The sequence below is a fragment of the Oncorhynchus mykiss genome, chromosome 21 (assembly GCF_057628025.1).
Source record: "Oncorhynchus mykiss isolate SJ-2025 chromosome 21, ASM5762802v1, whole genome shotgun sequence".
Classification (NCBI taxonomy): Eukaryota; Metazoa; Chordata; class Actinopteri; order Salmoniformes; family Salmonidae; genus Oncorhynchus; species Oncorhynchus mykiss.
The window spans coordinates 12,622,546-12,637,480 of record NC_143042.1 but is presented as its reverse complement, the minus strand read 5'-3'; the positions used below and the strand labels follow the sequence as shown (position 1 = coordinate 12,637,480).

Genomic DNA, 14,935 nt, shown 5'->3' with positions numbered 1-14,935 from the left:
GTCTATATCCACAGTAAAACGAGTCCTACATCGACAAAACCTGAAAGGCGGGTCAGCAAGGAAGAAGCCACTGCTCCAAAACCACCATAAAAAAAACCAGACTATGGTTTGCAACTGCACATGGGGACAAAGATTGTACTTATTGGAGAAATGTCCTCTGGTCTGATGAAACAAAAATAGAACTGTTTGGCCATAATGACCATCATTATGTTTGGAGGAAAAAGTGGGATGCTTGCAAGCCGAAGAACACCATCCCAACCGTGAAGCACGGGGGTGGCAGCATCATGTTGTGGGGGTGCTTTGCTGCGGAAGGGACTTGTGCACTTCACAAAATAGATAGCATCATGAGGCAGGAAAATCATGTGGATATATTGAAGCAACATCTCAAGATATCAGTCAGGAAGTTAAAGCTTGGTCGCAAATGGGTCTTCCAAATGGACAATAACCCCAAACATACTTCTAAAGTTGTGGCAACATGGCTTAAGGACAACAAAGTCAAGGTATTGGAGTGGCCATCACAAAGCCATGACCTCAATCCTATAGAAAATGTGTGGGCAGACCTGACTCAGTTACACCAGCTCTGTCAGGAGGAATGGCCCAAAAATTAACCCAACTTATTGTGGGAAGCTTGTGGAAGGCTACCCGAAACGTTTGACCCAAGTTAAACAATTTAAAGGCAATGCTACCAAATACTAACTGAGTGTATGTAAACTTCTGAACTACTGGGAATGTGATGAAAGAAATCAAATCTGCAAATAATCGTTCTCTCTACTATTATTCTGACATTTCACATTCTTAAAATAAAGTGCTGATCCTAACTGACCTAAGACAGGGAATTTTTTTTTTTTACTGGGATTAAATGTCAGGAATTGTGAAAAACTGAGTTTAAATGTATTTGGCTAAGGTGTATGTAAACTTCCGACTTCAACTGTAACTGTGTTGAAAGTCATTGATCTACAAGTCATTTAGCTAAACAACCCCGGGCAATATCAGTATCCTAGTCAAACTGCGCACCGTTCCCAGTTTCGCAAACTGACCAACGAGAGGTCTACACATCTACACATCTACGCGGCACCTTCAGCATTCAAACACTACAATAGCTTGCGTGATATTAGGCTTTATTAATTGAATGACAACCTCTGTAATTTGCTAGGTTATTGTTATCTATGCACTGTTGAAAATGGTGTTTTACTGCAATAAAATGAAACTACCAGAGATATAACTCTCATCTGACTATACCTGCTGAACGGGTTTTACAATAGATTTGATTTTGATTGTTCAGGTTCACCAACAGCAAAACATTTGGTAGTGCTGTTTAAAACATTCAGTGTATATGTTTCTTTTTTTATATACAGGGAAAAGTTGATCATTTCATAACGAGGACAGAAATCACTTTGTGAGGCTCACTGCACGGCGGAAGCAAGAGGAGAAAATAATCTAACTCCATAAAAATTTCCAAATGGTCAAAACCATTCGATTTGGAGATGGGGGGTGAAATTCAAAATTGTGCTCTATATTCATTGCCCGTGTCATAGCTAATTTGTAAACGATACATATTGATACATTACTACATCAAACACTTCATCTGCAAAAATGACAAGTGAATTAGTGGGTGATGGTGATTTCAGAAGCAAAGTGGGGGGGACAAAAAACATTGCCACCCCTAATCTGATAGTGGGGTGGCTCAGCTCAGGTGCCTTCATAGTTACATACACCATAGACATACATAATTCACAAAGACACACACACACGTCAGAATAGACAGATTCAGCTCAGAGAGGTTCAACTCATGAGCCTCATCAGCAGCAGATATTGAAAATGAATGTGTTTACGCAACAAATGTTTCTGCATCTAATCGTACCGCATCAAATCGCATCGATTCGTTCTCTCCTCAAACCGAAGTGCACCGAATCGTTTCAAACTAAATGTATCGTTCCTATATCATATTGGAGCCCTTGTATCTAGATATGTATTGAATCGTCTTGAAAGGAAAAGATGCAGACTCCTAGTATACATCATGTAAGGTACAGCAGTAGAGACAAAGTGAAACCTCTATTTCCCTATGTCCCAGTCAATCTTCCTCCTGGCTCTGCTCAGTTTCAGTCTGTTCCATTTCCAGGAACTATTCGGCAGCTGTCTCCACCAGCAACAGAAGCTCCAGTCCCCCCTATAGCATTGGCCTTGGCAGCCCATACCCAGTAATTAGACATGAGTGGGCTAGGGGCCGTGGGGGGCCTAGAGGGGCCAGATCAGGGCTCTCTGTGTGTGTCTCTCTGCTATACTGTGTGTTTACTACTACTGTATGTATTTACAGGCCCAGCACCCAGCTTTGGGAAATTATTCACTGCATCCTCTCTCGCTCTCCATCCTTCCTTCAATCTTTCTGTCTCCCCTTTTCGTCTCTCCTGAGTGGCTCGTCTCCAACAGTCAGTGCCAAGGCCCTGGGGCTAGGCCATTGGCAAGGCAACACGAAAAACCAGATCAGCAGGGGTGGTGGTGTGATGTGTGCTGGGTCCATGGGAGGGGGCTTTATTTCTGTATGCTCTGAGAATTCTGTTGGATGGAGTATCATTCAACTCTCCCTGATTGAAGTTCAGAGTTAGACTTAGCCCAAATTTCCTAGTGGCAAGGGAATGGGCCAGGATGCCATCGCAAGGGACCGATGCCAGAGGCAAACCAAGGGCAAACATTGGATTAGAAATGTAAGTTTAGAAAATTGCACATGAAAATTGCTTATGGTTTATTTCATTTTATAAACTGGGTGGTTTGAACCCTGAATGCTGATTGGCTGACATATCAGACCGTATACCAGGGGTGTGACAAAACGTTTAATTTTACTGCTCTGATAACGTTGATAACCAGTTTATAATAGCAATAAGGCTCCTCGGGGGTTTGTGGTATATGGCCAATATACCACGGCTAAGGGCTGTATCCAATTACTCCACATTGCAACGTACATAAGAACAGCCCTTAGCCGGTGTCCATATACCACACCTCCTCGGGCCTTATTGCTTAAATGTGCACGGAGTACTTTCTGTCTAGCAATGCGGATTCATGTGTGTGTGTGTGTGTGTGTGTTCTCTATAGCTTGGCAATACAAATTTATGAAAATCCATCTGCCTTGAGCTCAGCTGTTGGTGCTGTATCTGTGATTGCTCCCCCTCCTTAACCATAACATTATTCACAATACCAAATAACTCAGGCACAGAAACCATGCACATCCACCCACACAGCATCTTCAAGTAACTACAATAAAAACCCTGACCCATACACAAATGACTCAGCTGGAGTTAAACACAATGTCAAGATGTCCTCTCGTTTCAGAATGTTCTAAACTCGTATTAATCAAAGACGAGAGTTATCCTTGATCCACTACTGGCAACGGACGCTGTGTTATTCTCCAGATCGCAGGGGATTTCAGCAAATATGTATGCTATTGTAACTACGGTACTCCCTTAATGTAGAGAACGATCAGCCTCCTGAGCCCATGGAGATCTCCTTTAAACCAGAGACGCCAGATGGGATTGAGTTTTGTTAAACCAGAAACGCCAGATGGGATTGAGTTTTGTTAAACCAGAGACGCCAGATGGAATTGAGTTTTGTTAAACCAGAAACGCCAGATGGAATTGAGTTTTGTTAAACCAGAAACGCCAGATGGAATTGAGTTTTGTTAAACCAGAAACGCCAGATGGAATTGAGTTTTGTTAAACCAGAAACGCCAGATGGAATTGAGTTTTGTTAAACCAGAAACACCAGATGGAATTGAGTTTTGTTAAACCAGAAACGCCAGATGGAATTGAGTTTTGCCTTAGCAATAACATGTACTAAAGGACATGGTTTTTCTAGGTGGGTGGAACCCAAGGTGGGGTCACTTCTGATTCCTTCTGGGTTGTGACCATAAAACCAAAGGTTTAAATTGGGTCAGTGGGGACCACAGCTGTAGGTTGAAGAAGTATCCCTCAGATGCTGATCTTAGCTCAGTTTTGTATCCCCCCCAGCTCCCCCACCACTCTAATGGTTAAAGTTAGGATTGGTGGAAGAGGGTAAGTGACCTGTCTGAGGAAGGCTTCCTTATTGGCCAGCTCATTCTCCAGTTTGTCACTGATGTCGTGCAGGGAGGTGGACTCTCTCTGGGCGCTGAGGTACCGCTTCTCCAGAGTGACGATCCTCTCTTCCATGTCCTCCTTCTGACACATAGCCTGTAGTCAGTCACACACACACACACACACACACACACACACACACACACACACACACACACACACACACACACACACACACACACACACACACACACACACACACACACACACACACACACACACACACACACAGTTGAGTACATTTCCTTCTCAACAGCACAAACCGTATCTCCCTAAATTTCCTACGGTTAATTTCCTGTATGGAGTCTCAGTGAGTGTGTGTATAGAGGGGAAGGAAATGTCCTCCAGCGTTGTTATGATATAACACTGTTCTCAGACAGTGGTAATTACTTAAGAGGGCTGGGCTGATAAAGGATCTGAGATCAGTGTACTAGCTGGATCTTACTCCCTGAGCCCAGCCTGCCATCATCATTAGCAATCAATAGCAATCTCAACCAGGGCTAGCCGCTAGCTAGGTGGACCAAGAGCCAGGTCACATTCTGATTCACATCACTGGATAGACATTAAATTCTCCTCCAAATCAGAGGGGCCAGTGATTGTGTGATATATAATGGTCTGCCTATAGCACAGGACAGATGAGTAGAGACCATCTCTAAGTACCAATGTGTAGAAAGAAGCCTGGATACATTACTTTTCCAAGAACCATCCAGATTGTCTGAGGCAGTAACTCCTCGTCATCAGAGAGGAGGTTGAGGGAGTGAATGCATAGGTCCCTCATGCTTGTTAATGTATGTTCTCAACAACCCTAACTCTCAACTAACAGTGCGTGTGTGTGTCTCTCCTTAGAGAGTGGGTGCATCTCATTTGAATGTACCTCTCTCCTCACCTCTTTGATGTCCCTCTGGTACTTGGTACTCATCTCCTCTGTCTTAATGAGGTCCTTGCGCGCGGTGTCCAGCTCCTGCTCCACCTCGGAGACGCGGGACGACAGGGAGGACATGCGCTCCTTCATCTGGGCCAGCTCATAGTTCTGCTTCTCCAGCAGGTCCTGCAGCTCCACCACCTGGCTGGCCTCATGGGCCGACTCCATGGAGCCGTTGGACAGGCGCTGGAGGACCAGGGGCAGAGGGAATGAGAGAGACTCTTACTGTGTAAAGTCCATTTCCATTCAGTCAAATCAGGAGTAAAGACTCAAAAGTCCTTATGAATTTCAAAAAAGCTTTTCAGCAATTTCTGTGGATTGATTTGTTTGAAATAATGGAATTGACCTTAACCTTGTAATACAGCACTTTTCTACCAACTCAAGGATGCTTTATGTCAGTTAGGTCCCATGACACAAACTGTTTTAGCTAGCAGAATTTAAATGGATGAGCGGAAACAACATAATTTCCAGTCAAGCCTTCTGCAGTGAGTGCTGAAGTACAGGCTGAGAGGGCCTTGAATGAGACTAGATCCCTCTTCAGACCTTTGCATTTCCCAGTGGAGAAAGATAGCGTTAGAGCTCTAACACATTTAGGACCTGGAGGTTGTTGGCCCCGTATTCTGGTTTAATTTCAGATGGACACACAGCCAGGGTGACGGAGGCACTATAAAGATTACTCCAGACTGCATTGAGAGATTGGTTTGGCACTTGCATTAGGAATACGATTTGGTTCGACTCTGGGAGGGAGGGAGGGAGGGAGAGAGAGAGAGAGAGACACAGAGAGAGAGAGAGAGACAGAGAGAGAGGGGGGGGGGTAGGGGGGGAGAGTTTATTTTCCTCTCCCTCTCTCTGTCTATCGGTCTCTCCTCTCCCATCTCTCGTGCCCTTCTCTCTTTCTCCTACCCCCACCCCCCTCTCTCTCCCTCCTCTACCCATCCTCATGTATCAGGGCCAGCTGTCGTCCATACCCATCCATCTGGCCAGACATCCCTAATTGGGCCTCTCTCCCTACTTCCTGTGACCAATGATTCACTGTGTAAGGCAACAGGCCCCATTAAATCAGCCCACTGGTTTAAATACCAACACAACAGTCTACTCTCATAATGGACAAACTTGGGATTTATCTTAGCTTGGCTTTTAGTGCAGGCTGGTTTGAACTTTTCCCAGAGATAACAAGTTATACAGCCGGTTCTCGAAATAAAAACTTAATTGCGGCGCGTCTGAGAGTATACTCGTAAAGCCTGCAGGGAAGTTATCCAGTTGGGGACGAGGTGGACTTGACACTCGTAACAATGCCTTTAGGAGGGATTGACATGGAGTTAAACATTGTTTCTCCATGGAGGCAGATTGATCTGGTAGGGAACAAGCTACTGTGCACCGTTTCCTTTTGCTAAATTAGACCCGTTTTATACATCTAGCTGTCTATATATCACAGCAACTTTACAGCGCTGCTAAAATAGACCCGTTTCATACGTATAGTTGTCTATATATCACAGCAACTTTACAGCGCTGCTAAATTGCAGTAGGGGAGCCCAACAGCCATGGCTTGGGCATGTCAGTAAAAGCTAGCCTAACTTAGGTTTTATTGTTATCTTTTGAAATTGCTAACTGTAAAAGATTACCTCTATGGTTAAATCTTCTTGGTTTTACTATTCGATCGCTATATAATATTGAGGCCTTGATGGTTAGAAGTGCAGAAAAGTGGTTGATACAGAGAGTGAAGGGAAAGGCCATGGCTGTCTGCCTGTATTAGCAGGCCCGTCAGGTAAAGCTAGCTCTATGCCCCGCGTCATGATGTGACTTGTTGGTTCATTCAGGCGCAACACGTGCACCCACACAACACACACACCCCTCCACCTGTCACATGGGTGACGACAGCCTGACGATGGCGTTAGCCTGTGTGTTCACTCTACTCCAACACCCTTCTACCCAGGAGCAGTGAGACGGAGAGGAGGGCTCTAACCCGCCCCCCGGGAGAAACTAGCCCTGCAGATCATCCGTGTCACTACCTCTGGATGGAACCTTAAAGAGGCTGCCATGACTACCTCTGGATGGAACCTTAACGAGGCTGCCATGACTACCTCTGGATGGAACCTTAACGAGGCTGCCATGACTACCTCTGGATGGAACCTTAAAGAGGCTGCCATGACTACCTCTGGATGGAACCTTAACGAGGCTGCCATGATTACCTCTGGATGGAACCTTAACGAGGCTGCCATGACTACCTCTGGATGGAACCTTAACGAGGCTGCCATGACTACCTCTGGATGGAACCTTAACGAGGCTGCCATGACTACCTCTGGATGGAACCTTAACGAGGCTGCCATGACTACCTCTGGATGGAACCTTAACGAGGCTGCCATGACCACCTCTGGATGGAACCTTAACGAGGCTGCCATGACCACCTCTGGATGGAACCTTAACGAGGCTGCCATGACTACCTCTGGATGGAACCTTAAAGAGGCTGCCATGACTACCTCTGGATGGAACCTTAACGAGGCTGCCATGACTACCTCTGGATGGAACCTTAACGAGGCTGTCATGACTACCTCTGGATGGAATCTTAACGAGGCTGCCATGACTACCTCTGGATGGAACCTTAACGAGGCTGCCATGACTACCTCTTCAAACCTCAGCATGGTGACAGTGAGTGTCTCCCCTCTCACTAACCCCAAGGAGGGTGTGTGTGACGGGGAGTTTCAACCTCCCAACCACCCTCATCCCCACCCCCCTACTCTGTAGAGTGACAGGCCACAGACAGCTGTCAGGCTCAACTGAATCGTACACTCCTGACAACGCGTCCCCATCACGAAGTGCAGCTCATCCACGAGCCTAGAGATTCGGCTCACATCCAAACCAACACAGCATTCTAAGTGCTGTATTGATATCTGAGAGGATTGGGAAATTCTCTACGCTTTGACTGCTCAAGGTACTGTGCTTCACTTTGGTCTGAGTAATCATGGAAGTGTGGATGCATTATGGGACATTTGATCTCAGAACATTGGTATGCAGATGTAGTCAGAAGTTTGGGAGCTCCAGTATAATGGAATCTGGTGGGGTCATAGACAGTACACGTCACCTGATTGTTCACGCTGCCTAGCTGGCTGCTCAAAGACACTGTGCTGACAGTGAAGGCCTGTATCTATCGAGCTAGTGAAGTGATAACATGCTTGATACCACGATGATACTGATAACACAGACTATGAGAAGGACAACTGTGTTGAAACAAGGAAAATGGGGGTTGAAAAGTATGTATATCCCACACGTTTACGTTGATGTGAAAACTGAAATGTTGAGTGTTAGCCCTGTCAACGTAATGATAGTAACATGAGATAAATAATCAACAATAAAAAGCTGTGGATATTGACAGAGAAAAAGAAGGACAGCAAACGCAATGAACGCCCACCTTGCTATGTACCTTCTGGCTGGCATCAGTGCCCTCCAGCATGTCCTCTGACCCGTCCCCTGACGCCACCTTCCTCTGGATGTGGGCATTCTGCTCCCGTAAGGCCACAATCTGCAGAGAGGGACACGGGACAGAGATTAATGCACAGGTCTAGAATAACAATACACAGAGAGGGACACAGGACAGAGATTAATACACAGGTCTAGAATAACAATACACAGAAAGGGACACAGGACAGAGATTAATACACAGGTCTAGAATAACAATACACAGAAAGGGACACAGGACAGAGATTAATACACAGGTCTAGAATAACAATACACAGCAGAGATCAGCCTAGCTGTCAATCACACATGCAGGCACATGTGCATACACACACACACACACACACACACAGATACGCGCACACACACAATTGTCAGCTCCAGCCAGGCATGGGGCTGTCCTGTCAGTGCCTGAGGGGAATACAACTGATGTGCAAATGTATTAAGGTCAAGGGTCAGGATCTCATTCACTTTTCAAAACACAAACAACCTAAATATTTACTCAATGACCGCTAACAGGTTATTTCCTACTGTTACAGTTTGTCTGTGTAGGAATTTCTGGAACATTACGCTGCCAGCTATGTCATATTATGTCTAGGTATTAACGTGATCACTATGATTATCTTGTTCAGCGAACCCGTCCTCTCTCTCTCCTGAAGAATCTGGTGTTCACTCTTAATCACGTTGCCAGGGGCTACAAACCAGTGACATGAAAAGCATATTGAGGATTCCCCTGACAGGGACAGCTGATTCAGGGGGGGAAATAGCCGGGTAGAGACACAGCTATAATTGTCCAAATTGTTGGACTACAACCTATTCTTGGACAGCACAAACAGCATGGTATGTATTCCTTTATGGAGCCCCCTCACTTCTAACGCCATTTTACACCATCACTAAACACAAGTGACAGCAATACCAGGGAGACTACATGATGCCTGTAGGGTCAGCCTTCACAAGTCAGTTCCAGGGAAACCTCCCAGACCTTGAAACTAGGAGAAGACCGTCATTGTTTTATGATGTGCTAACCATATTTTAGTTTTTGCATAACTGTCATATTTTTGTGTTTGAAAATATTTGTAGAAAAGCCGTGATATCACTGTATGACAACTACAGTAGAGAGATGCACCATGTCAGTGTCATAAATACCTGTAGCCTGTCATCCAGTACACAGTCAAATATTAGTCTGCTCACTATCCATTATTATGTAATCATGAGCACAGACGTCGCCAGATTTACCATAAAGAACAGACCCAGTTGGGAGACAGACAGGATATGGAAGTGTGAATAAAATGACAGCATGCTGCTATTACCACTGATCACAGGTTATTTTAGGCTTTAATCTCAGGATTTCATCTGGATTTAGGAAACAAGCCAACCTTTTTCCCCCCCATCGGAGACGTGTAACGACTGTTGGTGGAAGAAGGCGAGGACCAAGGTGCAGCGTGGTACGTGTTTATCATTATTGAATAGAACAGAACACTGAATGACAAAACAACAACGAGAACAACCGAAACAGTTCTGTCTGGTGCAGACACAAAAACAGAAAGCAACTACCCACAAACACAGGTGGGAAAAAGCTACCTAAGTATGGTTCTCAATCAGAGACAACGACAGACAGCTGTCCCTGATTGAGAACCATACCGGGCCAAAAACAAAGAAATACAAAAACATAGAAAAAAGAACATAGAATGCCCACCCTAGTCACACACTGGCCTAAACAAAATAGAGATTAAAAAGCCTCTCTATGGCCAGGGCGTGACAAGACGGCAATATTATGACGGCAATGATTGAGAGAACAATCCAGGAAGGATAATGTAGCAGCCTATGACAGTTATGAATCTACTGTATAATAGTGTATTTTGCTAAACATGGCAATACATCATATTACTGTACTGACTGAGGCAGTGCTGCAATAGGGCCCTCCAGTCCTGATCAGTAAAAGCCACACAGTATATCAGTATTACTGCTATTGGAATGCCATCTCTGTCTACAATAAATAAGTTAAGCATGAATATTTGTTGGACACTTCCCATTTGTGGGAATCCCAGATCTATGACTTGGCTGTGTCTGCACCCTGGAGAGACCGACATAATTACATTTCTCAGAAGGAGGCGATGACATCACAATAAAACAACAGTGAGAGAATCCAATACGGTTGCCAAGTGTTTCACCAACCGCTCCAGTTGAGCTGCGTTCAAGACTTAGAGGGCATTCAATGACACCAATATCAATAAACAATGATTGATGTGAAAATGCAACACAACTGCCTCTGACACTGGTCATCAATAGCCTTATAGCTATACAACTATAAAACACCACTTTTTACAGCACAGATGGAGGCACTCACTAGACGCAAGTATTACATTATTTTCATTCTAAGAGGGCAAAGGGCAGGGAGGGATTATTCCACAATTACAATGGAGGATTCCCTTTACATTAAGCCTCGACAACATCCTAACACAGGGTTTGAGATTTCATCCACAGACAGTGGATTTGCTTGCTGTTGCATATTGCTGCCTCTCTCTCTCTTTCCATTCTTTTAATGAGGGGTGCAATTACACCTTCTTATGTTTTGGCTGGCACGTTGGGGAGCGTCTATCATTTTTCAGGTACAGAGATCAAACGGTTGGCTCTCGACATAAGGGGTGCACACACGCACACGCACACACACACACACACCTCCTCCCGACAGACACCCAGGATAACAAATGATAGACTGAGCCTTGCTGCTGTGGCTGTGGTTGCTCTCAAATTAGAAAAATGTTTACAGAAGCAAATTGAAAGTGGCCATCTTTCCCTTTGATGTAGTATTAGTTCATCTCATCAAAGCCCAGAAAACATCAGAGACACAAGGAGACATCGGAGACACCAATAGACATCAGAGACACCAGGAGACACCAGAGACATCAAGAGACACCAGAGACATCAAGAGACACCAGAGACATCAAGAGACACCAGAGACATCAAGAGACACCAGAGACAACAGGAGACATCCAAGACACCAAGAGACATCAGGAGACACCACGAGACACCAGAAGACACCAGAAGACACCAGAGACATAAGAGACATCAGGAGACACCACGAGACACCAGAAGACACCAGAGACATAAGAGACACCAGGAGACACCAGAGTCACCAGGAGACACCAGGAGACACTAGCAGACATCAGAGACACCAGGAGACACTAGGAGACATCATTTCCTGACTTCCTTCGTCTCCACCTCTCCGATAAGTAATTGTCTGTTTTAGTGTGAAGGAGCAAAAGGAGATTGGACAGGAAGGTGACGTGAAATCTCTCGGTGTACAAGATTGATTTGGTGGAGCCGAGGGCCTGGAGCAGGTTGCTATATGCGGCAATGGCTCTGAATTAAGATCAGTCACACAGACAGGCACACGTGCACACACACACACAAACACTGGAAACCTGTTGGCTTGAATTTTATAGCACCGGTTCATTTTTCATTGTATAGAGTGGGTGACACCTTGGGGATACCCTCTAGAATTCCAACCAGGAAATGAATAAGAGAGACCGGATAACATAGAGTAACAGAAGTTACAGTCTCTCTCTCTCTCCCAGCAGCCTTTGTAGGATCTTATGCAGGTTTGATTGGTCCCTTGGCGGGGGACCAAGCCCAGAGGCCCCAGAGGTTTTGCGGGGAATTCATCAACCTCCTGACACATTCTACAGAATCTACTCCCATTCCATTTATGTGAGCCGGGTCTGTATTTAAAACAACTGCACTATTTATTTAACTCTAAATTGAAACATCATAAATAAATCAGCTCTGAGAGAGTACGCACAATATAAATCAAATCTTGACCACTTAAACATCTGAGATTGAGAGGTCAAATCTGGACTAGAGGTCGACCGATTATGATTTTTCAATGCTGATACCGATACCGATTATTGGAGGACCAAAAAAGTTGATACCGATTAATCGGCTGATTTTATTTATTTATTTGTAATAATGACAATTACTACAATACTGAATGAACACTTATTTGAACTTAATATAATACATCAATAAAATTAATTTAGCCTCAAGCAAATAATGAAACATGTTCAATTTGGTTTAAATAATGCAAAAACAAAGTGTTGGAGAAGAAAGCAAAAGTGCAATATGTGCCATGTAAGAAAGCTAACGTTTTAGTTCCTTGCTCAGAACATGAGAACATATGAAAGCCGGTGGTTCCTTTTAACAAGAGTCCCAGGTAAGAAGTTTTAGGTTGTAGTTATTATAGGAATTATAGGACTATTTCTCTCTATACCATTTGTATTTCATATACCTTTGACTATTGGATGTTCTTATAGGCACTTTAGTATTGCCAGTGTAACAGTGTAGCTTCCATCCCTCTCCTCGCCGCTACCTGGGCTCGAACCAGGAACACATCGACAACAGCCACCCTCGAAGCAGCGTTACCCATGCAGAGCAAGGGGAACAACTACTCCAAGTCTCAGAGCGAGTGACGTTTGAAACTAACTAGCTAGCCATTTCACATCGGTTACACCAGCCTAATCTCGGGAGTTGATAGGCTTGAAGTCATAAACAGCGCAATGCATGAAGCATTGCGAAGAGCTGCTGGCAAAACGCACTAAAGTGCTGTTTGAATGAATGCTTACGAGCCTGCTGGTGCCTACCATCGCTCAGTCAGACTGCTCTATCAAATCATAGGCTTAATTATAACATAACACACAGAAATACGAGCCTTAGGTCATTAATATGGTAGAATCCGGAAACTATCATTTCCAAAACAAAACGTTTATTCTTTCAGTGAAATACGGAACCGTTCAGTATTTTATCTAACGGATGGAATCCCTAAGTTTAAATATTGCTGTTACATTGTACAACCTTCAATGTTATGTCATAATTACGTACAATTTTGGCAAATTAGTTCGCAATGAGCCAGGCGGCCCAAACTGTTGCATATACACTGACTCTGCGTGCAATGAACGCAAGAGAAGTGACACAATTTCACCTGGTTAATATTGCCTGCTAACCTGGATTTCTTTTACCTAAATATGCAGGTTTAAAAATATATACTTCTGTGTATTGATTTTAAGAAAGGCATTGATGTTTATGGTTAGGTACACGTTGGAGCAACGACAGTCCTTTTTCACGAATGCGCACCGCATCGATTATATGCAACGCAGGACACGCTAGATAAACTAGTAATATCATCAACCATGTGTAGTTATAACTAGTGATTATGATTGATTGTTTTTTATAAGATAAGTTTAATGCTAGCTAGCAACTTGCCTTGGCTTCTTTCTGCATTCGCGTAACAGGCAGGCTCCTCGTGAGGCAGGTGGTTAGAGCGTTGGACTAGTTAACCGTAAGGTTGCAAGATTGAATCCCTGAGCTGACAAGGTAAAAATCTGTCGTTCTGCCCCCGAACAAGGCAGTTAACCCACCGTTCCTAGGCCGTCATTGAAAATAAGAATGTGTTCTTAACTGACTTGCCTCGTTAAATAAAGTTGTACAAAAATCTAATAATATATATATATATATATATATATATACATATATATATATATATTTATATATATATATATATATATATATATATTTGTTTTTTAATCGACAAAATCGGTGTCCAAAAATACCGATTTCCGAAAACTTGAAATCGGCCCTAATTAATCAGCCATTTCGATTAATCGGTCGACCTCTAATCTGGACCACTTAAACACCTGACACTGAGAGGTCAAATCAGGACCACTTAAACACCTGAGACAGAGAGGTCAAATCTGGACCACTTAAACACCTATAGACTGAGAGGTCAAATCTGGACCACTTAAACACCTATAGACTGAGAGGTCAAATCTGGACCAAATCTGTTGTTTTATTTCTATACCTACCTATTATTCACCTAATAACTTTTTTGCACTATTGGTTAGAGCCTGTAAGTAAGCATTTCACTGTAAGGACTACACCTGTTGTATTCAGCGCACGTGATGAATAAACTTTGATTTGATTTGACTGAGAGGTCAAATCTGGACCACTTAAACACCTGAGACTGAGAGGTCGAAGGTCATCTATGTCATCAGGCAGTGCAGCTCCCTATGGGAGGCTCCAGGATTGCAGGTGGTGTTATCTGCAGACTGGAGCCCCAGAGGAGAGCGACTCGAGGCAGATCTCCATCCCAAATCAATTAACAGTCTGGAGCTGGTGCAGGCAGCCACTGGAACCCAACGTCCTCCCCGGAGGCTCTGACGTGTGGAAGTGTGGATGTTTCTATTCAGCAGTGCTTATTTAACCACAGCCTCCATCACCGGGCCTCAACACCCACTCACTCAGATGACTGTCTCACCATGACACAGCGGGAAAGTTAACCATGTATCCACTGTAGTCAAATGAAGTATAGTCACACTATTTAATCAAATAAAGACCTACAGTGCCTTACGAAAGTATTCGGCCCCCTTGAACTTTGCGACCTTTTGCCACATTTCAGGCTTCAAAC

At 44.1% G+C, this 14,935-nt stretch overlaps 1 protein-coding gene across 18 annotated transcripts in view; it reads right to left on the bottom strand.

Moving 5' to 3' along the window:
* Nucleotides 1-14,935, bottom strand: part of LOC110499997 (liprin-alpha-2) — a 233,083-nt gene that overhangs the window by 49,107 nt on the left and 169,041 nt on the right. For 6 of the 18 annotated variants that reach the window (XM_036957271.2, XM_090213818.1, XM_090213815.1 and 3 more), the window contains exons 6-8: nucleotides 8,432-8,542; nucleotides 4,978-5,211; nucleotides 4,053-4,199 (exon numbers count right to left, since the gene is read on the bottom strand). In XM_036957271.2, coding sequence (XP_036813166.1) covers nucleotides 4,053-4,199; nucleotides 4,978-5,211; nucleotides 8,432-8,542 — 492 coding nt within the window. The remainder of the gene's footprint in view (nucleotides 1-4,052; nucleotides 4,200-4,977; nucleotides 5,212-8,431; nucleotides 8,543-14,935) is intronic. The other 12 variants (XM_090213816.1, XM_036957277.2, XM_090213819.1 and 9 more) reach the window with 3 other exon arrangements.